Below are 24,506 nucleotides of genomic sequence, written 5' to 3'. Positions count from 1 at the left end.
CACATTTGTCTGCCACCACTTTTATAGCCATCCATCCCTCCATCCCTGAATTCTCCCATCCATTCATTCATTTTTTTCACCCACCAACTCTCTCAAATGTCATTCATTCAATAATCCATCCACACATCTTTCCCCCATTCATCCATCCATCCTCCACCCACCTATCCACCCATCTTCCATCCATCCATCCTTCTGAAATCCACCCATCCACACATCTATCCAACATCCATCCATGCATCCACCCACCCATCCTCTGCCCATCCACCCATCCATCCCCCATCCATCCACTCATCCTCCCCTCATCCCCCACACATCCACCCATCCATCCTCCACCCATTCCCCATCCATCCCCCACTTATCCATCTACCCATCCATCCACCCATCCATCCATCCACCCATCCATCCATCTATCCATCCCCCCACCCATTCTCCATTCATCCCCCACCCATCCACCCATATATCCTCCGCCCATTCCCCATCCATCCTCCATCCATCCCATATTCATCCCCCACTCATCCATCTACCCATCCATCCACCCACCCATCCATCCACCCATCCATCCATCTATCCATCCCCCACCCATCCTCCACTCATCCCCCACCCATCCACCCATACATCCTCCACTCATTCCCCATCCATCCCCCATCCATCCCATATTCATCCTCCACTCATCCATCTACCCATCCATCCACCCATCCATCCATCCACCCACCCATCCATCCATCTATCCATCTACCCATCCAGCCATCTATCCATCCCCCACTCATCCTCCACTCATCTCCCACCCATCCACCCATACATCCTCCACCCATTTCCCATCCATCCCCCATCTATCCACCCATCCATCCATCTATCCATCCCATATTCATCCCCCACTCATCCATCCACCCATCCATCCACCCATCCTCCACTCATCCCCCACCCATCCACCCATATATCCTCCACCCATTTCCCATTCATCCCCCATCCATCCGTCCATCCATCCAATCCATCCCCCATCCATTCCATATTCATCCCCCACTCATCCATCTACCCATCCATCTATCCATCCATCCCCCACCCATCCTCCCTTCATCCCCTATCCATTCATCCATACATCCTCCACCCATTTCCTATCCATCCCCCATCCATCCACCCATCCTTCCATCTATCCATCTACCCATCCAGCCATCTATCCGTCCCCCACTCATCCTCCATTCATCCCCCACCCATCCACCCATACATCCTCCACCCATTCCCCATCCATCCCCCATCCATTCCATATTCATCCCCCACTCACCCATCCACCCATCCATCCACCCATCCATCCATCTATCCATCCATCCCCCACCCATCCTTCATTCATCCCCGACCCATCCACCCATACATCCTCCACCCATTTCCCATCCATCTCCCACCATCCACCCATCCATCCCATATTCATCCCCCACTCATCCAGCTACCCATCCATCCACCCATCCATCCACCCATCCATCCATCTATCCATCCATCCCCCACCCATCCTCCATTCATCCCCGACTTATCCACCCATACATCCTCCACCCATTTCCTATCCATCTCCCACCATCCACCCATCCATCCCATATTCATCCCCCACTCATCCAGCTACCCATCCATCCACCCATCCATCCATCCACCCATCCATCCATCCATCTATCCATCCATCCCCCACCCATCTATCCATCCATCCCCTATCCATCGCCTATTCATCCCCCATTCATCCATCCCCCATCCGTCCATCCATGCATCAACTCATCCATCTATACAACCACCCATTAGGACATCACAGGACGGAGAAACCAGACAGGCTGGTATACCTGGAAGGACCGTGGAGAGGGGCACCTTAGTGGGTCTCACAGCCTGGGGAAGATGTGGGACATCAGAAGGGAGACCAGGCAATGTGGTCATTGAGCGGTATGGCAAAGGCAGGCATGCGTGTGGAACAGGGTGTCGTGGGGGGCACACAGTAAAGAGCAGACAACACAGTCAGGCCAGGAAGCTGGAGGGTGAGCAACCCTATTGTCAGGCGCCTAAAACCAAGAAACTCAGGTTTGGTCTAAAGGCCATTAGTGGGAAGGGGCTGGCAGTGATGAGGGGCCACTCCTGGGCCCAACCTTGTCAGCCTGAGAGTGGTCTAGCTGGCCCACGCTACCCTCACCTGACACCTGCTTCCTACCTCTGGCTTCTACTTTGTAGGTGTGTATCAGGTGTACATAGACCAGGTAGAGGTCTGTGGAGAGGGCTGCAGGCCAGGCTGCAGGGAGGGGGTGCCAGGCAGGGCTAGAGCAACAAGGGCAGAGGCTACACTGAACCTGGGTCTTAAGGGTCCCCCAGGCTGGGGCTGGGTGGCCTATGTGAACCCCAGAGGCACAGCCAGGACATGGGGGCTCATCAGAGGGGCAGTCTGAGCTCAGCGGGAAAGGCCTTCTCTGTCAGAGCTGTCCCAGGACCACTGGACATGGCTGGGGAAGAGTGAGTTCCCCAGTGTTGAAGGTGTGCAAGCAGAGGGCAGGGCCATCATCCTCAGACAGAGCTCCCAGATCCAGCTCCCTGCCCGCCTGCCATGTTTCTGCCAGCTGCCTCCCCACTGGGCCCTTTACCACCTTCCTGACTCACACGGCCAGTTCTGCCACCGCCCAGGAGCCGGTGCCCAAGGGGCTGGGTATAAATCCTTGATGTGAGGCTGGCTACCTCCCATCGCTTCTGAGCACGGAGCAATGGCCTCTCGCTGGGCTGTGCAGCTGCTGCTCGTGGCAGCCTGGAGCATGGGCTGTGGTGAGTGGGCCGCAGGCTGGTGGGGACCCTGCCTCTGAGCTTGTCTGCCCACCTCCTAGGGGGATGGGGCTGTTGGGGGTGCTTTGTGGCTGAGAGCCTCCTTAGGCCCCCATGAGGCTCACCCGCCTCATTCTCAGTGAGCCTCCTGGGTCCCAGAGCCCAGCTTCACCCTGGGACAGGGGTCATGGCTCCATTCTGCAGGAAGGGAGACTGAGGCTTGGTGGAGGGATGCAGCATTCAAGTCTGTGGCTCAGCTCAGTTAGAGAAAGCTGCCAGAGAGGCCCCTTGAAGGGCTCCCCGGGCCTTGAAAGATGTCAGCGAGACTCCTTCAGCCCCTGCCTCCTGGTTCCAGGATGAGGCCCCTGAGATCAGGTGATGAGGATCTGTCCCCATCCCTCACCCAGGTGAGGCCCTCAAGTGCTACACCTGCGAGCAGCCCATGACCAGTGCTTCCTGCAGGACCATTACCCGCTGCAAGCCGGAGGACACAGCCTGCATGACCACGCTGGTGACGGTGGAGGCAGGTGAGGCCAGGCCCCACGGCAGCCCTGGGTGCACTGGAGTCAGGGCCCCCTCCCCCAAATGCCTCCCTCCTTTGCTGGTGCTCCTCTCGGCCCAAAAGGCAGCAGGTGGGATGGGCAGAACAGGCTGCCACACCTTGGCAGGGGTGCCTTCCACGAGGGTGGCACATCCCCCTCAGAGACCCAGTCCTGGGGCACCAGGTGCTGGAGGTGGGTGGGGCTTAATGGCCGTGGTCCCCTGGGGGGCTCAAACCCCAGCTCTGACACAGACCCACTGGGTGGTGTTGCCACAGCCTCTGGGCTCGGGCTCCCAACTCAGCGCAGGCACTTCAGAGGTCCAACAAGGCCTAATAATTCATGAACAGGTCACAGTCAGAGGAGGGCTTGGCCCTGGGTGGCTTCACAGATGTGGGCTATTGGGAACAGGGATCGCATGGAGGACGAGGTCAGGTGACGGCGGTTGGGAGCAGTGCAGCGGCAGGCAGGCGCTGCAGGGGAGTGCGGGTTCTGACACTGGCCCACCCTGCAGAGTACCCCTTCAACCAGAGCCCCGTGGTGACCCGCTCCTGCTCCCGCTCCTGTGTGGCCACTGACCCTGACAGCATCGGGGCCGCCCACCTGATCTTCTGCTGCTTCCGAGACCTCTGCAACTCGGAGCTCTGAACCCAGGGCAGCAGGGCAGAAGGTGCTCCTCAGGCACCTCCTCTCTGACGGGGCCTGGCAAGGTGCTCCTCAGGCACCACCTCTCTGACGCGGCCTGGCTCCACCTGTGATCACCTCCCACTGCTTCCTGCTGCTGTGGCACAGCTCACTCATGGGGTCTGAGGGGAGAGAACCACACCGGGGCGCCCTCTGCCTTCCATACCCCACACTTATAAAACATAACTAAGCCAAGAGTGGAGATGACTTTTGTCCTTCCTGGGCACTGAAACCCTGCAGAACTGGCCTTCAGGAGAGCCAGGCTGAAGGACAGCACATTCTAGACACCTGCTCCTCCCTCTCACCCAGAGCCTCTGTGACCTATTTCACAGATAGGAAAACAGAGACTTAGGGGAAGAAATGCCTCCTGGGCCCCTTTCCTGATGCAAACTAGCCTCGCATCTCAGACCAGGACCTGTTCCCTGGCCCAGGGAACATCTCCTCCCGCAAAGAATCTGCCCTGTAAACCCTGGAGGCATCACTCCCACCCTAGAGTGGAAAGGAAGTTCAGAGTTGGAATCCACTTTCCTCCAAGGGTGGATACATCTGGCTCTGCCTGCCCAGCCCAAGGGGTCTTCCTGGGTGTGTGTACCTGGGTCTGCTGGTACCACACAGCTCCATGGTTTCAGTCACCTCCTCTGACAACTGCCCACTGTCCCCTTGGGACAGCTGAGATTAGAGGAGGAGCCCAGGGTTCTCAGGACCCAGGAGACTTGACTTCCAGGCTCGATTCCCCCTCTGCCTGGCCCTGGCTGTCCATCACAGTCACAGTGCTCTGTGCCACTGTCACCCCTGTCAGGAGGTGGGCAGAGCCAACGGGGAGCACCGGCTGCTGTGGGCCTGAGCCACCCCTGGACACTGCCCCTCTCCAGGCCCCAGTCCCCTGGTGTCTCCCGGGCTGCACACCTTCTAAGCGCTGCCCAGCTAGGTCTTGGGTTCTAAGGCCCCACACATCAGCTGGGCCACGCCCGTGGGGTCTTGCGGGCACCTGTGGCTGCTGGGGTGGGAGCGGTATGCAGCAGGCTGTGGTCTGACCAGCTGGGCATACCCGAGGAGCATGCGGGAGTAACCAGGGCAGTGGCGGGGGTCGCCTAGGACCCCTGTGAGAGCTCACCTCTGTCTATGAAGGGCCCAGATGTCAGAACCCACCCCCTACCTCTACACCCTCCCAGAAATACCAGGAATTAAATGCTCTCCCTGGGGAGCAGCCCGGACCAGAGAAAGCTGCCAGAGAGGCCCCCTTGAAGGGCTCCCCGGGGCCTCCCCGCTGGCCAGCACCGGGCCGGCGGCGTGGCTTCCCGTTAGGGCCCATCCCCTGGGTCATGGCCGGACCTCCAAGGGCCTCACCAGGGCCTGGATTGGAGCCAAGGGGCCAGGGCCTTGGCCTCACCAGGGGGACGGAGCAAGAAGTCGCCGCATCTCTGGCAGCGTCCCCAGCGGCGCAATGGGGATGAGGCCTCCAGGTTCTTTCGGAGCGCAGTGGGGAAGGCTCAGCAGGTGCCCCCATCCCTGGGAGGGCACCTCTGGGGGGCCCCCGGTGCTGAGCCCGCACGGCCAGCAGAGGGCGCGCGCCCGAGTCCCGGAACCCGCGCCACGAAGACTCCTTCCAGAGCGCGCACCGCGAGCACGCGGCGACCCTGTGCGCTCTGCCCGGAACCTGCACTGCGCGCGCACCTGGGCCGCCTGGACCCCAGGGGCCCGCAGCACAGAGTTCAGAGAGCCCTGGCCCTCTCGGCCGGCCTGGAGGACGCCCACCTGCCCTGCCTGTCGCCGCGACCCTCCCAGGAAATGCGTGGGGAGGCCACGGCCAGGGAGGGACCTCGGGAGGGCGCGCCCACGGGGTAGGGCTAGCGGAGGCCAGGCGCTCACCACCCGGGCGCGCGGGGTCTAGGGAGGTGAGTGGGCGTCGCATTCGTGACTGTCGCAGGATGTGGGTAAAGCTGGCGGGGAAGCAGCCAGCCGCAAGAGGTGGCGGTGGAGGGGAGGGAGAGGGGCGCCCACCCGTGCCGCTAGGCCCCACTGCGCGGAGGGGAAGCGGAGGCCCTTGTGAACCGAACTACCGCGGAGAGATCAGAGCAGCCAGCGCTAGTCTTCCGCAGCTTTAAGAAATCTCTAAAGATAAAGGAGAGGGGTGTGCAGCCCGCAGGGCGTCCCTCCCCGCCCTCAGGAGCAAGACCCTCTACCTCTCCAAGGGTGCCCCCAACTCGCAGGTGTCCAGAGGGGAAGTCATGCGGGGAGCGGCGGCCTGGGCCTGGGACGAATCAGCCCCTTTGGCCTGCCTCATTGAGCCCCTGGCGGCCATACTGGGAATTCCCTGCTCTAGTCTGTTTCCCTATCCATGAGGTGGGCGATGGTCCTGCTGTCCCAGAATTCTGGACACCAGGCACAGTAGAACTCCACTCAGCAAGGCCTTAGATGTGGGGATCTGTGTCCCTGGGCTTTGAAGGGACACAACAGTGGCCAGTCAGCTGACTGAGCCCAGAGGCGGTGGCTGGATGCCGAGACTGAGCAGGCAACTGACCCAGGGTGAGCCCCGGGGACACCCACCAAAGCAGTTGTGACTCTGTCCACCTGGCCATCAGAGGGCACAGTGCCTCCTCCCCCAGGACGACGGACCCATGCACAGCCACCACCCCAGGACCTCCGGACACACTCCCATACCCTGTACCTGTCCCTTCTTCACCAGCATCCACCAAGGGCTTCCTGTACCCGACACCTGGACACTGTGCAGACACCTCCGGGGGTGGGGGCGGCTGGGGCAGAAATTCTGCAGCTGTTGGCCTTGGGGGAAGGACGCGGGCCGAAGCAGTCGCTGCCCTCTAACTTCTCCGAGGTGGCAGGCTCACAGGAGCAGAGTGGGCTCCAGTGGCCCCACCAGGACAAGGCACTGGTTCACTTCTAATCCCAGCTGCCCATTCCCTGACCCGGGCCAGTCCTGCTGGCAGCAATCAGCACCACCACAGACAGCAAGGGCCCTCCTCCACCCTGTGGTCAGCCCGTCCTCCAAAAATAAGACCAAGAGAGGGCCCTGCTGGCTCAAACCTTCCTCTGAGCCAGCCTATGACAGCCCAGGGTGTTCAGCCTCTGCATGGAGAGAGAAGCCCCAGAGGCCTGCGGGTGCTGCTCATTCAACCACCTTGAATCTCGCACGCGCACACACACACACATACACAAATGCACACAGGCACGCACATGCATATGCACACTGGATACACTCATCCCTAGTCCAGTCACTGAGCCCTACTCCCTATCCAGGCCAATGTGCCTTCCACGACCCGGGGACAGCTGCTGAGCCAGGGACCGCAGTGGCATCATCACATGGTACCCTCCCAAGGCCCAGGCACCCTGTCCTGTGGCTCCCACCCTGCTCCAGGCCTCAGGCAGATGGTCAGGACTATCAGCTGGATGGCATCCCCACAGCTTCGTCTGCAGCCCCATTGGGAAGCTTGTCTGGCAACACTCAGCTCACACACCCGTGGCGACCCCACGAGCCGCCTCCCCCAAGGACCCCACAGAAAGCACAGAGGCTTCTGGCCAACCACGCTGGCTGCAGACCCCAGATTTGCTGAGCAAGTCTGCTTCCCCTCGCCAGCCCTACTGCCCCATCACTAAATGCCAGTTCCATAGCTGTTTCCAAGTGCCCACTCTTTCCCTGGCCCTCAGAGCCTTCTGGACCCTCCCGGGAGGGTGGTCAGAGCATGGATGTGGCCACACCCCACCTCACCTTTATGTCCGGGAGGGTCCCACTTCTCCCCACCCCTTTTGAAGGGCCTGCAGAACAGCCCCCATGCTCTCTCTGCCTCCTGTCCACCCACCAAAGTCCATTGACCTCTGCCCCCAATGGCTACCCGCACCCTGCCCAAGGCTTTGGGAGCCTGGAGGCCCAGACCCAGAGTCTGGGGCATGACCGCCAGGGTAATCCCTGAACCTCCGGGATTACCTGGAGCTGGCATCTGTAGATGGGGCTGCAAGCCTCAAGAGCTGGGAACCAGGAGGGCTGGAGCAGGAAGGGCTCCCCAGGGGGCTTTGGACAGCACCTTCTTGGCCTGTCCTATGCCCCATGGGATGGGGACAAGTCCTGCCCCGCCAGCCTGATCCCTAAGTTCATGGGAGCCCAACAAGCCTGGATAGCCCCCCATGCTAGAAAACCCATCTTGGGAATGGGCCCCAGCTTCCCTGGTCCCACCTCCGCCCCTGCATGGATGATGGTGGTGGTGGTGATGGGAGCTCAGAAACAAGGCCCTCCCCAGCACACTTGTGATGAAAACCCTTTAATGTTGGGCTTTCTTTAAAAAAAACAGGTTGCAGCTTTCCCATGGTGGTTGTAAGGCAAGAACAGCAGTGGGGGCAGGCGTGTTCTATCAGGGGCAGCGCTGTAGCTCTTGACTCTGGCTCAAGGTGGGCTTCCTGGAGGCAGTGGCAAGGAGGCAGTTCTGGATGTGCAGGCACAGATGTAGGGGCACAAGCAGGCGGGCACAGGGCCCTGAGCTGACAAGCAGTGACCCCTGCACCCAGCTAGATGGGGCACCCCCCTCTCTGGGAGCTGAGGGCATCAGCTGGAGCCTCAGGCTGGGACCAGCCCCAACTTTGCCTTGGTGACTCTGGGCCATTCCAAGCCTCAGTTCCCCCAGGTGTAAGGTGAGGCATTAGGCAGGAGGGGGTGGCCCCGGCCAGTGTCCTAGTAGCCTGGTGTCTCCATTAGGGAGACCTGAGAAGCTACCAGGAGAGGCTCTGCTAGCGCAAGGCAGGGCCGGCCCAGCAGCTGACAAGGAACACACTAAATATAGAGGACAGAGGAGTTAAGAAGACGCCTGCTGGCCAGGCCAGAGAGGGGCAGCTCTAAGGGGGTACAGAGGCCTGTGATGCTATAGGCCCAGAGAGGGCAGGGATCAGCCCAGGTCACAGAGCATGGCCCTGGTGGGCACCGAGGGGTGCGAGTGGACAAGGACGCCCCTGCAGAGTCCCATGCCTGCTCCATTCCCTCCAACAAGGGAACCCCCAGCAGGAAGCCTGCTGTCTTTCCAGGAGGCCCTGTGCCACCTAGTCTGGCCCCTCTCAGCCACAAGGCTACCCTCCCATCCAGCCTGACTGGAAGTGGAGGAGGAGGAGGCAAGGCCGACCGGGGAGCCCGGGTGCCCCATCCTCTGTCGGCAAATGCCTCCCTTCCATCTGCCTCTAGCCCCGGCCTCTGACCACCCAGGCTCTGCCCCAGGCCTGCATCCACCTCAGCGGAAGCCAGAGGGGGCTGCCTGGCAGATGCTGCTCTGACCCTTCAGGAGTGCCCACTGCACCTGAATCAGGCCCAGGCCCTGGAGAGCCCAGGCCTATACCCAGGATGCTCTGGTCTGGCCCTGCCTCGGCCCTTGCAGTGGTCCGAGCCAGGATCTAGGCTCAGGAGGCACTTGTGGGTCCCTCTGCTCCAGGCACCATCCTCCTCTACCTAGGCCCACACGAGTGGCCTCATCATAGGGCCAGGCAGGACTCCCCTTTGCCCATCCATCCCCACCTTGAGGGCAGAGCTGGGTCAGAATGCCAATGCCACTCCTCCCTCTGCCTAGCGTGGAGCCCAGCACAGAGGGGTATCAGTAACTGGGGGGGGGCCCAGTGGGTGGAGCGGGGTGGGCCAGGCTGGTCAGGAGGCCACTCCAGCTGGAACAGAGTGTGACCCAGACTGCCCATCTTTGGGCAGCCCCCAGGACCAGGATGGTGGCTGGGGCAGACAGGGTGTAAAGGTGGCGGTCACTGGTCCTTGGTGACATCACTGAGCCCACTCTCCATGCGGAGCAGCTGGCTGCTAGCCTCATTGTAGGAGATCCAGTGTTGCAGGTCAGCGGGCAGCTCAGGGGGCTCCACCTGCAGAAGACAGAAAGGGGACACCCAGCCAAGCTGTGGCCTTCCCACCTCTGGGCTGCTGCCCACACTGCTCCCCAGCCCGTGACCTTCTAAGAGCCCCTGCCCCGCCGCCTGCCATGCTTTGCCCATGCCTCCCCAGGCTCTGCATACTTGTGCTACCCCTACACACCCACCTTGACAAGGCCCTGCTTATGCCAGGCCCATCTCCCCTAGGGGCCATCCCCAGAACCCAGCCAGAAGCCCATGAAATTGGCAGGTCGGGAAGGGCAGACAGGAAATCCAGAGGCCTCAGGGTGACAGGGGACAGAGGGGTGGAGAGGGCCAGCATGGGAGCCCTCCTCCGGGAAGGTACCAGACAGGGCTCACTGAATCCTGTTCTTTCTCCAGGGCACCCAGAGGATGGCACTTCATCCCCCAGGGCAGCCTGGGCCTGACCACTCCACTATCAACCCTCTCCGCACACACAGCCACCATGTGGCAATGGGAGCCAGGCTCCAGGCCACTCCTGAGGGGTCCACAGCCTTGCAGATGGGCACTGGGAGCTCCCAGGATGAGAGGACAGGACAGGCACAAGCTCACCCCCACTTCAGGGTGAGCAGCACACACAGGTGCTCAGAGATAGAGCCCAGACCTTCCCTGCAGATGAGTCGGGACCCCCATGGCAAGTCCCAGCAGAGCTGGGCCTGCACTCTCCCCTGGACCACTCCCTTCCCCACCTAGTTTCAACCGTGTGACCAACACTCACCCCAGCCCAGCTCTTCCTCTTTGGCCACATCAACGCAGGCCAGCCTCTCAACATGCAAGACCAGACCCTGGCTCAGCCTGCCCAAACTGCACCCGCGGTCTTTCCACATCATCGACAGAGTCTGCTGTTCTGGGTCCCAGCCTTCACCTCCCACAGGGACCTCACCAACCAGCCCATGCCTGATTTTATCCCTCTTTCCCGGAAAAGCAACCCTGGCTCCCCATCTCCTCGGCCTCCATGCCTGGCTCTCAGCCTTGGTGGCCTTTGCCTCTGGACTCTGGATGCATGAAAGACATACAGAGTCCAGCACCTGGGGGCAGAGAGAGATCTAGGCCTTTTAGGGGGTTCCTGACTGTAAAAAAAAATAACATCGGAAGGTACCCCCAACCATCTGAATGAACTTCCTCCAATAGGCCAGGGCCCTCCACATTTAACCAGAAAGACTAGCCCAGGCCACGATGGAAGAGGGTGTAGGACAGGCCTGTTATGCCCTCCAGCATTAACAACACAGACCTTAAGTCTGACAAGAACATTTACGATCTATTCCCTCTGAAGCCTGCAGCCTGGAGGCTTCATCTGTATAATAAAACCTAGGTCTCCACAACCCGTATCTTAACCCAGACATGGCTTTCTACTGATAATAGCTCTTTCAACCAACTGCCAATCAGAAAACTTTTACATCTACCATGACCTGGAAGCCCCCCTTCCAGATGGCATCAATGTGAATCTTACATGTACTGACAGATGTATTGTGCCTCCCTGAGATGTATAAAAGCAAGCTGTACCCCGACCACCTTGGGCACGTGTTGTCAGGACTGGTGAGTCCTTATCCTTGGCAAAATAAACTTTCTAAATTGACTGAGATATATCTCGGATACTTTTTGGTTCACATGACTCAACAGAAACAGAAGACCAGGGAGCTGTGCAGCTTTGTGCAGTGCCATTGCTCCTCTGAGCCTCAGTTTCCCCACCCCTGACATGATCTCTCAGTGTCAGAGGAGTTGGAACCAGAGTGACTCCATTTTGAGTGAGGGCTGGGAAATGAGGCTGGGGCCTGCTGGGCTGCACCCCCAGAAAGTGAAGCATTCCAAGCTTCTAGATGTTTACAGTTGTAAAAAGTAAAGCAGAGGTTCCTCTTCAAAGACTTTCCTACCGATCTAATTAGGAATAAATAATAATTTCTCTTAGAAGCAAAATTTATTCAAAGACCTGTGCTAACATTCTTTAAATATCTGCTAGCAGTAATAAAGAAAGCAACGTACTACTTTACGTTTTTAGCTCCCACAATTTAGCCTAAATATTTGCCCTGGCATGCTTATACTGGTCCAAGCGGGCATTAGGTCATAGCCTGTTCCTCTTCCTTATTTGAAGGTGTTTTTACCTTTCTCAGCATTCCACAAATTCCTTCCTTCCTTTGTTCTCCTCTGCCTTTGCCTCTTTTAAAAAGTTCTAAGTTGCTAGCCAATCAGGACAAATACAGAAGGTGAGGTCCCATCCCAACCAGTGGAAACCGGACACAGCAGTAGGGTGGACGCGTCAGGTTATAAATGACCCTGTTTCCTTTGTTGGGTGAACTCTCGTGGCAAAGCTGCTAGCAAGTGTGTCCTTTCTGCAGGAAGTAAAAATGGCCTTGCTGAGTAAATTAAATTTATGTTCAACTGCTACTTCTTTACGGCACCGGGGAACAAGCATTTCAAGCAATTTGGTGGCAATCCGTACGGGGCTACATTCTCCTCCGGGGGCGGTCTCCAGTCCTCTCATGAGGGAGCACGCTCCTCTGCCTCACTGCAGTGGCCTCAGGGATGAGAAATCGAGACCCACCTGGTGTGACGAATAAACCTGGACTCTCAGCAATGCAGAAAAAAAAAAAAAAAAGAAACTGGCCAGCAACCTAAGGTAAAGGATTCTCACATACCAGGGCTACAACTCTGTGCTCAGACGAAGGAACGAGACGCCACAGGAGCTGGTAAAGTACTTCCTTGGTGGTGAAATTCTGGAAGGCTGAATGTATGTGTGCGTGAATGATCACAGACAACCCCGCTTGCAGTGTTGTTTGTGTGGATGGTGACAAGTCGTACTGCTGGACAGTGAGTGGGTCCTCTCCATGGTTCCGGTTGCGTAGTGACCTCATATGGCTTAGGGCAGATCCTGCCGTGGGATTTATACCAGCACGCCTACACTAAGAGGGGCCTAATTCTCCCCTGGGGGAGCGGCCAGAGAGGACAACACGAGTGTGAAGTGTACAAGGGACCTTTGGGGGGAAAGGAGGAAACAGGTCAACCTCCCAGGGCAGGCAAGGCAAGACACCCCTGGTTTGAGGGGTTAAGTCTTCCATTAATTTCAGGGGGTTGAACCTCACACAAACTTCCAGTAGTAAAAAATATATATAGATATATAGATATATAGATATATATTAAAAACTCCCTTTTCCCCTCTTCACAGGGAGAGAAAAAGGCTAAGCTTCATTCCCGCCGGTTGGTCCCCTAGGGGAAGGGGGGAGGAAAACAGAAGCATAGGTGGCTGGCAGAGACAAAGGAAAGACCAGCAGACAGGAAAAAGAACTAGGAGAGGAAGTCAGAAAAAAAGAAAGCAAAACCAGCAAGCACAGCGGCGCCAGAAGAGAGCAGAGGAGGTGAAAGGGCATAATTCTTGCAATTTGTGGCAGGCATCTGCCAAGCCTCTGGGCCGCCCGGGCTGGACTGCAGCCGTGCAAATCCCACCCAGCCCGAGAAACTAAGTGTAGGAAGAAAGGGGAAAAAAAGTAAAAAGGGGAATGGTGGGGGCGGAGAGAGAAACTGAAGGCAGTGCATGCCCCGGGGCCAGTGCCATTGCCTGGCCCTGCTGCTGCAGGAGCGGGAGAACTCAGGAGGGAAAAACGAAGGAGGGGAGGAAGAGAGTGAAGAGAGAGAAGAGAGACAGAGAAAGAGATTAAAATATAGAGGGAAAGAATAAGTAAGAGAGAAACTGGAAGAGACAGAAATCAAAGGAAGACATAGAGGGTGAAACTGGGAAAAAGAAATAGCGTAAAAGGCAGGCAGAAAGTTAAGCCACGTTGAAGACTGTGAAAGTTGTAAGAAAAGCTATAAAAGGGAATTTATGCAAGAAATAGTGTATAATTTAAAATTAGGCCTCCTGAATGTAAAATTATTTTTAAAAAAAAAACAGTTTATATACAAGGTATGTAAGAAAAATAAAATATACTTTTAATAACAAGATTATAAGGAGACATAATATGGATTTTTACCTACATTAAAAGGTTAAAAAAAATTTTGTTTTAAAGATTTAAGCAAATTTTAAAATGTTAATTTTAAAGGAAATTCTGTGTGTAAACATATTGGCTAAAGTTAAAGGGGTATCATGCACTTTTTCTGTGAACTGAATGTTAAAAGCACAACAGATTTTTCTTAAAGCACTAACCCGCTCTTTAACAAAAATTACAAAAGCTTAAAAAAAGTCTATAAAAATCTTACCCTACAGTCAGACATTAAAATTGAATAATGTCTACAAGAGTTTATTAAGTTTGGCCGGGTGCGGTGGCTCAAGCCTGTAATCCCAGCACTTTGGAAGGCCGAGGCTGGCGGATCATGAGGTCAGATCGAGACCATCCTGGCTAACACGGTGAAATCCCGTCTCCACTAAAAAATACAAAAAATTAGCTGTGCGTGGTGGCAGGTGCCTGTAATCCCAGCTACTCGGGAGGCTGAGGCAGGAGAATGGCGTGAACCCAGGAGGCGAAGCTGGCAGTGAGCTGAGATTGCGCCACTGCGCCTCCAGCATGGGAGACAGACCGAGACTCTGTCTCAAAAAAAAAAAAAATGTATTAAGTTTAACATTAATAGCACATTAATATAAAGGTAAAATTTAACTTATCTGGTATAAAATCATACAAAAAGCACTGTCAAATATAAAATGGTGTTTAGCTTTCTTAAGGCCTGAAGCTGGCTGCGTAAGTCACAAGGCCCATCATGTCCAAGGCCACAGTGCACAGGGGCAGTGAAGGCTCCAAGAAGGCCAAGAGCTTAAGAGGAGGCAGGGCCGCAGTGTCCCCTGGGCAGCGCTGAGCAGGAATGGTGCGGGAGGCATCACCATGGGGCCTCAAGCCCCAGGATACGCAGCAAAAATTATATACTTAATTTATCTTCCACTTTCCCTTCCCTCAGAACTAAAAGTCTTTTAGGACAGGTACCACCCCTAGAATTTCCAGTACACCAGCACCAGCCTGAAAACCACGTCCTCATCAAAAGACAGAAAGAAAAAACTTGAGCCAGCCTGGGAAGAACCCTATTTTATGCTGTTAACCACTGAGACTGCTGTCCGCAGAGCCAAGAAAAAAATGGACCCACCACACTCCAGTCAAGAAAAATCTTTCTCTCAGAATCATGGGTGACTGTACTAGGACCAAGCCCTACTAAGTTAAAGTTAAAGAAAGCTTAATTTTCATGTACCTTCTATATTGCTTCCTTTCCTTTCCTTATTCTGTTACTAGCTCCTTTGTTATTCCTGTAACTAACTCACCTCGGACCACTGCCTTTAATGCTTGCTCTGTCATACCTTGCGGAAATGTAAAAGATCAACAACAGCTAGCCTTTTCACACAAATACTTATGTCCCAGCCCTCTAATTGACACGGTTACCCCTAGCACTCATTATTGTAATGACCTGCAGTCCAGACGCCAATTTTCTGCTCCTACAGCCTGGCAACCTCGTAGTAAATGGACTACATACATTAAACTGCTCAGGAGCAAAGTTAAACTTCCACGAAAAAGGTTTGTGCAGATCCAAAACCCCTCATCTATTTCACTGAAAGGACTACCCCTTCGAACCGTCAGCTTTATCAATGTAACCCTGTCCTTCTCTAGCACTACCTCCACCTTAACTAACTCTAGACCTGCCCTCAGTCACTTCTGTGGTATGGGGATTGACATAAATGGAAAAGACCCCCCAGGTATTTTTTTAAATACGCATTATTCCCCCATCTCCCCCTTCTTCAGTAGCCTTAGTTCTAGATCTCACACCGGTTGCTTCTACATCTAATAATAAAACTAGGGTGTCTACTGTAAAAATAAGAGATCTAAAACAGACCTTAGCCATCAACACAGAGCATCAAGATGCAAATCCCTGGCTGAAATGGATTAAATATTCCGTTCGTACTTTAAATACAAGCGATTGTTACGCATCAGGTTATAGATGACCCTGTCTCCTTTGTTCGGTGTTCTCTCATGGCAAAGCTGCTGGCGAGTGTACCCTTTCTGCAGGAAGTAAAAATGGCCTTGCTGAGTACATTTAATTTATGTTCAGGTGCTATTTCTTTACGGCACCGGGGAACAAGCGTTTCAAACACCGTTAAGGGAACAAATTAATAATGTTTACTAAAGAGACCCAGACTTGGGAGTGTCCAGATATCCCGATGTCTGGAGAACAAAGGCATTCCTAATTTTGAAACCCCATCTCTACTAAAAATACAAAAAATTAGCCAGGCGTGGTGGTGGGCGCTGTAGTCCCAGCTAGTGGGGAGGCTGAGGCAGGAGAATGGCATGAACCCGGAAGGCGGAGGTTGCAGTTAGCCGAGATCACGCCACTGCACTCCAGCCTGGGCGACAGAGTGAGACTCCGTCTGGAAAAAAAAAAAAAAAGAAGAAGAAGAAGATAGTAATATTGATTCTTGCAAAATATAGTAATTAAGAAAATTACTCCTTTATCACAAACCCTTGTAGCAGAACACACCTCCCCATATATACAAGCATTGCACCTACGGTGGACGCGTTCCTCCTCTTACAGGAATATCCTACTCGGTCTACGGAGCAGCTATTCTTTCACCACTTTACTTTCTTAATAAACTTGCTTTCACTTTGCGCTGCAGACTCGCCCTGAACTCTTTCTTACACAAGATCCAAGAACCCTCTCTTGAGGTCTGGATCTGAATCCCTTTCCTGTAACATCAGGACTGAGATGAGACGTTGACCCTCCTCTGCTCGGGAGGCACCTGTCCGAGACCGGAGAGGGCAGTGCCCTGCCTAAGGGCACACCAGGGGTGGGCAGGCCCTGGCTTCCTGCATGGACGCTCCAGGCAACTTTTCAGGCAACTGCTCTGGCCACATGGGCCTAGTGGCCGTCCCCAGGGCCCCAGGTGCCATGCTGCAGGGGCGGTTCTGCCCTGCTGGAAGGAGCGAGCCCTGGGGAGGTGCATGGCCCTCCTCTCTCCAACTGCAGAAAGGCCAAAAAGCTTTCAGCTACTCGGCTCAGTACTTCAACCCCAAACCCAGGTGACCAGAACCCAGCCCTTCGGCTCTAAGCTGTGTGAAAGTCGGGCTCAGGTCCTCGGGAACTCCTAGGAACCTCTTCTAACTGATCACCTCTCCAGCTTATATTCAGGACCAAGGACCAGAGAGAGAGGTCAGCACTCCAGCCACAGAACAGAGTCCCAAGAGGAGAGGAGAGGGGTGAACATGAAACCGTGAGGGGCCGGGTTAAGAAATGGCAGGAGGGAAGCACGCTAAGCCCGACTATGAAGAGTTGATTCGGGGACCCTAGGAACCCCCATGAACAAAGGCATCAGTGAGGAATGCCCCCGGTAGAGAGGGAGGGGCGGGAGCGGTAAGAGGCAGGACTCCAGCAGTACCCGAAAGAGGTGCAGGCAGCGGGCCTTCCCTAGGGGAGGGGGCCAGGGACTAGGAGGAGCCCCCGGAGGTCCCACAAAGGCCGTGCTCCGGGGCCAGGGGCAGGGGCCGCTCACCCTGCGCTGGCACAGGTGCTGCACGACGCGCTCGGGTGAGGTGCCCAGCAGGTGCTGCCGGAAGCGCAGCAGCGCGCACACGAAGCCGTCCCGCAGGCTGACAAAGCGCGCCTCCAGGTAGAACGCGCGGTCGTCCCAGCCCAGCAGGCGGGTGCGCACCTCGAAGGGCTCCAGCAGGCGCAGCGAGCGGCGGTGGCGCGCGCACGAGGCCGCCAGCACTGTGTGCGCCCGCAACTCCCTCAGCGCCCCGAGCACCCCGCAGCGGGTCAGGTGCGCGACGCGCGCAAAGTCGGCCTCGCGCAGGTAGCGCGCGTTGTTCATGTGCAGCAGCAGGTCCAAGTCCGAGGGCAGCACGCGGCCCGGGAAGCGCTGCTCGGCTAGCAGGTCACGGACGCGCGGCTGCAGCAGGCGCGCGCGCAGCACGGCGCACGGGAGGCGCACCAGGTACCAGGCGTCCAGCAGCGCAAAGACGGCGAGCCCCAGGGCCAGCAACGCCACCAGCAGCCCCAGCATCGCGGCGGCGGCGGGCGCGGGGTCCTGCGGGGTCCGCGGCGCTGGTGCAGGTGTCCGCGGCGCTGGTTACGGTGCCCGCCAGGCCTCCTGGGAACTCGCGCGCCCAGCGCGCCCGGAGCGAACCACAGCGCCAGGCCGGCCGAGGGGGAGGTGCCCGGAGCCCCGCCCAGGTGGCGCGACTTCCTCAGCGCCCTACGTGGTCCGTCCCGCCGTCCAGGCCCGCGCCACTTTCGCGTTCCCTGGGGCGGGGCGGGCGGCGCGCCGAGCGCCACAGCGGCACCTGGCGGCCGTACGCGGCGCTGCAGGCGCGAGGGTGCACGGGCGCCCCGGCGTCTCCGCCTCCCCAGCAGCGCGAGCCCCTCGCCAGGCTCTGAAGACGCGGCCTGGCCCTGGCCATTAGGCCTTTCGTCTGAGCACAAAGGCTCCAGCACCTCCGCGGCCGAAGCCGCGGGACTTTTCGTGGAAAATGGGACCCAGCCCGGTCGCCAGCGGCGCTGCAGCGGACTCTGCGGGAACCTAGCTTCTGCTCCAGGACCTCCAGGGCCACCCCAGCTCGCAGGGAGTTCGCAGCGGCTCAGGGCGAATCACGCTCATGGTCCCCTTGCGCATTTTCAACCCCAGCCGGTACCTCCTTACTCGCCCTCACGACATTCATTCTACCCACTAAAGGTCCTACCAACCCCAGGCTCCTCCCGAGCGTTCCCGCCCTTCCTCGCTTTTGAAACCAGAGCAAATCAGGGCCGGGCGAAAGGTGGGGGAGCCCGGGTGAGAGTCAGTGACTCAGCTGCGGACTCCAAGTGTCGCCGGAGGCCCTGGGGCGCAGGCCCAGCGGGCCGTTGTGCAGCTCGGCTGTCCTGTGCCCCTTCCTGAAGAGGCTGGGGAGGAAAGGCGGCCCAGAGAAGGCCAGACCAGCTCTCCCCGCTAGCCCCAGCCTCTCAAATGACAGCGGATGCCAGCGACCCAGGATGGGGTCCCGGAATTGCTGGGTTAAACAAGCTCCGGATTCAGGCCTGGGCCTGGGCTCGGGTTCCAGGGTTCTGGACCTCCCTCAAAGGAGGAGCTCCCTGGGGCGGCACCTGGCTCTGCTTCATAGCCCCAGGGACAGGGAGCTCACTACCTATCAGGGCAGCTCCCCTAGTGCCAAGACCAGCTCGGTCCGGGAGACCCTAACCCAGCGGTGCTAGAGGAATTAAAGACACACACACAGAAATATAGAGGTGTGGAGTGGGAAATCAGGGGTCTCACAGCCTTCAGAGCTGAGAGCCTCCAACAGAGATTTACCCACGTATTTATTCACAGCAAGCCAGTGATAAGCACTGTTTCTATAGATTATAGATTAAAAGTATCCCTTAGGGAAACAAAGGGATGGGCCAAAATAAAGGGGTGGGTTTGGCTAGTTATCTGCAGCAGGGGCATGTCCTTAAGTCACAGATCACTCATGGTATTGTCTGTGATTTAAGAACGGCCTTTAAGCGGTTTTCTGCCCTGGGTGGGCCAGGTGTTCCTTGCCCTTATTCCGATAAACCCACAACCTCCCAGCGTGGGCATCATGGCCATCACGAACATATCACAGTGCTGCAGAGATTTTGTTTATGGCCAGTTTTGAGGCCAGTTTATGGCCAGATTTGGGGGGCCTATTCCCAACACCCTAGCATTGCTCACACTTGTTCCTGAAGTGTCACCTTGTCGTGGCTCGGCTCTGAGCCCTCTGCCCCGGGGAGGGGTGGCCCCTGGGGCTGAATGGACTGAGGACATAGCCGTTGAGCCTGTTGGCCATTGCTCAAAGAATACAGCCTCCTGGTCACCCACGTTGTTCCCCTGCCAACAAAAAGAGTGAAACACTGCAATGTTTGAAGAGATTTATTCTGAGCCAAATCTAAGTGACCGTGGCCGGTCACACGGCCTCAGAAGATCCTGAGAACATGTACCCAAAGTGGTCAGGCTGCAACTGGGTTTTACAAATTTTAGGGAGACATAAGACATCAATCAGTACTTGCAGGATGGACATTGGTTTGGTCCAGAAAGGTGGGGACAACTGGAAGTGACAGAGGGACTTCTAGGTCATAGGCAGATTCAAAGATTTTCTGATTGGCAATTGGTCAAAAGAGTTAAGTTGTCTGGGCATGGTGGCCCATTTCTGTAATCCTTGCCATGGGGAGGCCGAGGACCATTTGAGCCCAGGAGTTAGAGACCAGCTTGGGCAACAGAGAGAGAGCTCACCACTACAAAAAAAAAAAAAAAAAAAAAAAAAAAAAAAAAAAAAAAAAAAGGTTATTTTTTAAAGACTTAGCATTAATAGAAAGGAATGTCTGGTTAAGATAAGGGGTTGTGGAGAGCAGTGTTTCATCATCAGATGAAGCCTCCAGGTAGCAGGCTTCAGAGAGAATAGATTGTTTCTCATCAGACTTAGAGAGTCTGTTCTGTCAGTCTTAAGGGCTGTGTTGATGTTACTGCTGGTCAGCTTGGCCTGAAATCCAAAGGGAGGAGGGTACAGTGAGGTATATCCAACACACATTTCCCGTCGTGGTCTGAACTCGTGTTTCAGGTTAACCCTGGAATGCCCTTGGTCAAGAGCAGGGGTCCATTCAGATGGTGGGGGAGCTTAGAATTTCATTTTTGGTTTACACCACTATGTCCTCTCCTGCCAGGGGAGGGACCCACAGCTGGAGGCTTAGCCCTGGAGATACCAGTGAAGATTGATGAATGAGAAACCAGTTGGAGCTTCCAAGGTCTCTACCCACCCTCCAGGCCTCCTCTGCTCCTGCCCCTGCCCATTCATTCCCAGCTTCTGCTCTCCCAGCTCTCCTCTCACCCACATGCTGTTCCTTCCTCTTCCATCTTCCCCTTCCTGGGCCCGGAGACTGGGCGAGATCCCCAGGGCTCTCCTTGCACAGGGAACCTCTCCCAGGGTGCACTGGCCTTGCTGCAATCTTACGCAGGGAATACATAAGCAAGGAATACTTCTGTCCCTCTTGGACCCTGAAGCCAGAAGGCCAGGGCCTGGTTGGCCTCCTAACTGCTATGTCCCAGGGCCAGAGCGGTGCCAGACACCCAGCAGTCTTAGCACCCACGAAAGCTGGAGGGACCCACACCTTCCCCATCACTCAGTTGCATCAGTCTAACACAATGGATTTGGGCAGCTTGTGGTGGTTCACTGGCAGTTTATTGGGGGACTTGAAGGAGTCAAGATCAGGTGGGGGACTTCTGGGTGCCGGACCTGGCCCTTCCTTGGCCTGGGCTTGGGGTGTCCAAGCCCACAGAGCCGTGCGGGGGAAGGAGCTAGGCAAGCAGGGTGGTTGAGGAGGTTATTAGGGTGGCCTCAAGGGAAAACAACTCCAAGAGGAGCCCAAATTTGAATGTCCCCTGGTGTCATTGAGAATGGAGAGGTTCAGGTTGAGTTGTGCAGTTGGGGGTAGCAAGCCAGGGTCCTGAAGATAGTCTGCATATCCCCTGGTATATATCATTTATATAAGGATGTTACTTAACTATTGCTGTCTTCCAGAGGCAGCTTCTTGAACAAATACTTAAGGTCCTCTATAGGTTTACGGGAGTAGACTGTTTTCTCCAAGCAGGCCTGTCGTCCATCAGGAGAAGCAAAAGGTTTTATTCTAGAGACAAGTCCTTCCAACTGTACAGCTCTTGCAGTGGCCAAGGAAACCTGGTATGGACCCTTTCATTTCTCAGTGAACTGAGCCTCTGGGCTTCCTTTTCGCCATGTCTTGAGTAGGACCTGTGCACCTGGGCTAGCAGGGAAATGATTTGAAACTCCATGACCCAGCTGACGTCACATCTTACTATCATATTGGAAGATGGCCTGCTGAACTTGTCCCAAGTTAATGATGTATTTTACAGCCTGATTTAAATCTTCATCTAGAAGAAAGTGGCTAGGAAGAGGCTAGCAATCAGAGGAGTGGGTTGGGCAGATTCATTCTGTCCTGGCTTCCCAGGATGGAATGAGCAGTCCCTTTCCCAGTGCCCCTCCTTCCTATGGTAGGAACATGGGTTACGGGAGCCAAGGGGCCAAGCCGCTCTGTCTGGGCCACCTGTTTGGCAGCTTCACCAGCTCAGCTGTCTCCTCGGCTGGTTAAAGAACTGCCCACTGGGGCCCTTCATGGTGCATGACAGCTATCTGGGCAGGGAGCTGAACTGCCTCAAGAAGGGACAGAATCACTTTTTTATGTTTTATGGGGTAGCTCCTAGGAGTCCACAATCTCCTTTCTTTCCAGACAGCTGCATGAGCATGGAGCACTAGGAATCCATACTTAGAGGCAGGATATACATTAAGTATTTTCCTTCCCTTAGTTAAAGAGCCGTGACTAGGGCTCTGAGCTCTGCTTCCTGAGTGGAAGTGCTTGGGGCAAGGGCTTTTGCTTCTACAATGTGGTTCAGGCCAACAGCAGCATAGCTTGCCTTTTGGATGCCATTTTCTACAAAGCTGTACCCAGATGTAAATAATTCTTTATCTGTATTTTCTAAGGGGGAGTCCTGCAGGTCCATTTGTCTAGAATAGGTCTGCTCTAAAGTCTCCACACAAGTGTGTTTGTGTCTCTGAAGTGGGCGAGGAAACCAGGGCGGCAGGATTCAAGGTCTAACACACCTTTAAGGTTCAGTCGAGGGTGTCTAGCAGCAGGGCCGGCTATAAAGTTAGGCTTCCCCACCCAGTGGTGCTCTTTTATTTCTAACACATTCCAGACCTGGTGAGGAGTGTCAACCTGAAGGGGTTGGCCTCGTGAGTTGGGAGGCCTCTCTGACCAGGAGGCTGGTGGCCACCACTGCCCTAAGTCAGCTTGGCCTTCCCTGGGCTACTGGGTCTCATTGCTTTGAAAGTAACCACTGGCCATTGGATGGACTCCAGATTCTGAATTAGGACATCCAGGGCTGGCCTGAACCTCTCATATACAGATAGGAAGAAAGGCTTCTACAAATGTGGGAGTCCTAGGGCAGGGGCCTTCCTAACTCAGATTTTAGCGTTTCATATGCTTGCTGACAGGCTTCTACCCAGTGGGATGGTTGGTTTTTTCCACTCTTGAGTGGGTTTAAATATGAGGCCAAAGTTTAGGATCTAAACCCAGCAGAAGCCAGCCATCTGCAGAAATCCATGCAGTTCTCTTCTACTACCAGGGACTAGTAGTGAAGCAATGGCCTGCTTTCAGTATGGGGCAAGCATCCTGGCTTCTGGGGTAAGTATGAACCCTAGTCATCGAACCTGTGTCTGGGAGATCTGGGCCTTTAAGGGAAGAACTTATATTCCCATTCAGCCAAGAAATTTAAGATTTTAATAGTATGTTCTTGAAAACTATGGAAGCCCTCACTAGCAATAAGCAAATCATCCACATATTGCAATAAGGTTCTACTTGTAAGTTTAAGATCTCTGAGGTCTTTTGCCAGGGCTTTCCCAGAGAGGTAGGAGCTATCCTGAACCCCTGGGGTAGCACTGTCCAGGTATTTTGGGAAGTTTCCTGGGTCTCTGGATACTTCCATTCAAAGGCAAAAATTTAGGAGAATTTGGGATGCAATGGGATACAAAAGAAAGTGTCCTCTAGATCCAGCACCATGTAGAACTGAGTGCGCCTAGGGATCTGAGAGAGGAGTGTGGATAGATTGGGAACTATAGGATGACTGGGAACAACTGAGTCATTCACTGCCCTAAGTCATTCACTCCTAAAAGGAGTACCCTAAACCAGTACTCCCCTTCTGGTTTCTCCACAGGTAAGATTGGGGTATTACAAGGTGACTGGCAGGGCTGAATAGGCCTGTGCTGTAGGAATTTTTTCCAGGAGGAGCTGTATTCACTGTAGGTCTTCTGTCCTCAAAGGGTATTGGGGCTTGCATGGGTAGAGTATGCTTGGCTTAAGTTTTATCTTAATAGGCTCTGCAGTGATGGCTTGTCTCAGAGTGCTGGCATCCCATATAAACTTTGCCACTTGACATACTATCTCTTCCAGGACAGGAGGTAGCTTCTGACCTTTGGGAGCCAAAAGGGCCAGTAAATGGATTCTCTTCTCAGAGGTACTGAGACTTATATTGCATCCCCCTGGAGGGAAACTGAGGCTCCCAGGTTGGATAATAAATCATGACCTATTAAAGGAAGGGGACACTTAGGGATATATAGGAAAGAATAATACCCTTAAATCCGATTTCACAAGTCAAAGGAAAGGCAAATCATTTTACCTTCTCCTGGCCATCTATTCCCATCACCATACAGTCGGCATTGCAGAGGTCCCACAGGTTGGGTCAGGACAGAGTAGGTGGTCCCAGTATCCAATAGTTATTCAAGTTTCCTGCCTGCTACGTTGAGAGTGACCTGAGGCTTTGCGGTGGTGATGCCAACAGAACGCTTCAAGACTGCAGCTGGGAGAGCAGTTGGGCTACATCCAGCAGAGAGGGTGGCCTTTTCATACAAGAGACTAGCATCAAGAGGAGTGGGTTGGGGAGATTCATGCTGTCATGACTTCACAGGATGGAATGAACAGTCCCTTTTCCAGTGCCCCTCTTTCTTATAATAAGAACATTGGTTGTCCCCCAGTCCTATTGCTGCTGGTTGAGGTCTGGTCACCCCTTGTCTGGAGTGTTTCTCCTGCCTAGGGTCACCTTGAGGCAGACCTGTAATTATGGCAGCCAAAATTTTTGCCCGATTTTTCATTCTCTCATCCTTTTTTTCCTCCCCT

At 55.2% G+C, this 24,506-nt stretch overlaps 2 protein-coding genes and 2 long non-coding RNA genes across 6 annotated transcripts in view; 3 read left to right on the top strand and 1 right to left on the bottom strand.

Annotated features, from left to right (window-relative positions):
* The first annotated feature begins 2,717 nt into the window (after positions 1 to 2,717).
* SLURP1 (secreted LY6/PLAUR domain containing 1) lies at positions 2,718 to 3,959 on the top strand. Its single transcript, XM_024251134.3, has 3 exons — positions 2,718 to 2,775; positions 3,180 to 3,299; positions 3,826 to 3,959. The coding sequence occupies exons 1-3, from the start codon at positions 2,718 to 2,720 to the stop codon at positions 3,957 to 3,959; spliced, it is 312 nt and encodes a 103-aa protein (XP_024106902.1).
* Positions 3,960 to 8,250: 4,291 nt separating this feature from the next.
* THEM6 (thioesterase superfamily member 6) lies at positions 8,251 to 20,058 on the bottom strand. 3 transcript variants are annotated; one of them, XM_002819499.6, is made up of 2 exons: positions 17,326 to 20,058; positions 8,251 to 9,848 (listed from the first exon to the last, which is right to left on the bottom strand). In XM_002819499.6, the coding sequence occupies exons 1-2, from the start codon at positions 17,836 to 17,838 to the stop codon at positions 9,735 to 9,737; spliced, it is 627 nt and encodes a 208-aa protein (XP_002819545.1). In that variant the 5' UTR covers positions 17,839 to 20,058; the 3' UTR covers positions 8,251 to 9,734. The 3 variants fall into 3 exon arrangements, with proteins under 3 accessions (XP_002819545.1, XP_063582938.1, XP_054374945.1); XM_063726868.1 differs by having other exon boundaries at positions 17,212 to 18,076; XM_054518970.2 differs by having other exon boundaries at positions 17,485 to 18,051.
* On the top strand, positions 11,858 to 15,640 carry LOC134761972 (uncharacterized). The gene is made up of 2 exons (XR_010141353.1): positions 11,858 to 12,559; positions 14,754 to 15,640. It is a non-coding gene; the product is annotated as an uncharacterized LOC134761972 (long non-coding RNA).
* LOC112134642 (uncharacterized) overlaps positions 18,211 to 24,506 on the top strand; it is a 24,660-nt gene continuing 18,364 nt past the window's right edge. The window contains exon 1 of the long non-coding RNA XR_002916008.3: positions 18,211 to 18,462. This is a non-coding gene — a long non-coding RNA (uncharacterized LOC112134642). The remainder of the gene's footprint in view (positions 18,463 to 24,506) is intronic.

The sequence above is a fragment of the Pongo abelii genome, chromosome 7 (assembly GCF_028885655.2).
Source record: "Pongo abelii isolate AG06213 chromosome 7, NHGRI_mPonAbe1-v2.0_pri, whole genome shotgun sequence".
NCBI classification, from domain to species: Eukaryota; Metazoa; Chordata; class Mammalia; order Primates; family Hominidae; genus Pongo; species Pongo abelii.
Note: the sequence above shows the minus strand (reverse complement) of the source record. Positions and strands in the feature narration are given on the sequence as shown.

Excerpts from the sequence above, each read along its gene's own strand:
- THEM6 (XM_063726868.1), bottom strand. The coding sequence starts at position 17,838 with ATGCTGGGGCTGCTGGTGGCGTTGCTGGCCCTGGGGCTCGCCGTCTTT. Across the intron at positions 9,849-17,211 it reads GCTGCCTGCACCTCTTTCGG|GTGGAGCCCCCTGAGCTGCC; the intron begins GTACTGCTGGAG and ends TGTCTTCTGCAG.
- SLURP1 (XM_024251134.3), top strand. The coding sequence starts at position 2,718 with ATGGCCTCTCGCTGGGCTGTGCAGCTGCTGCTCGTGGCAGCCTGGAGC. Across the intron at positions 2,776-3,179 it reads AGCCTGGAGCATGGGCTGTG|GTGAGGCCCTCAAGTGCTAC; the intron begins GTGAGTGGGCCG and ends TCCCTCACCCAG. Across the intron at positions 3,300-3,825 it reads GCTGGTGACGGTGGAGGCAG|AGTACCCCTTCAACCAGAGC; the intron begins GTGAGGCCAGGC and ends CCCACCCTGCAG.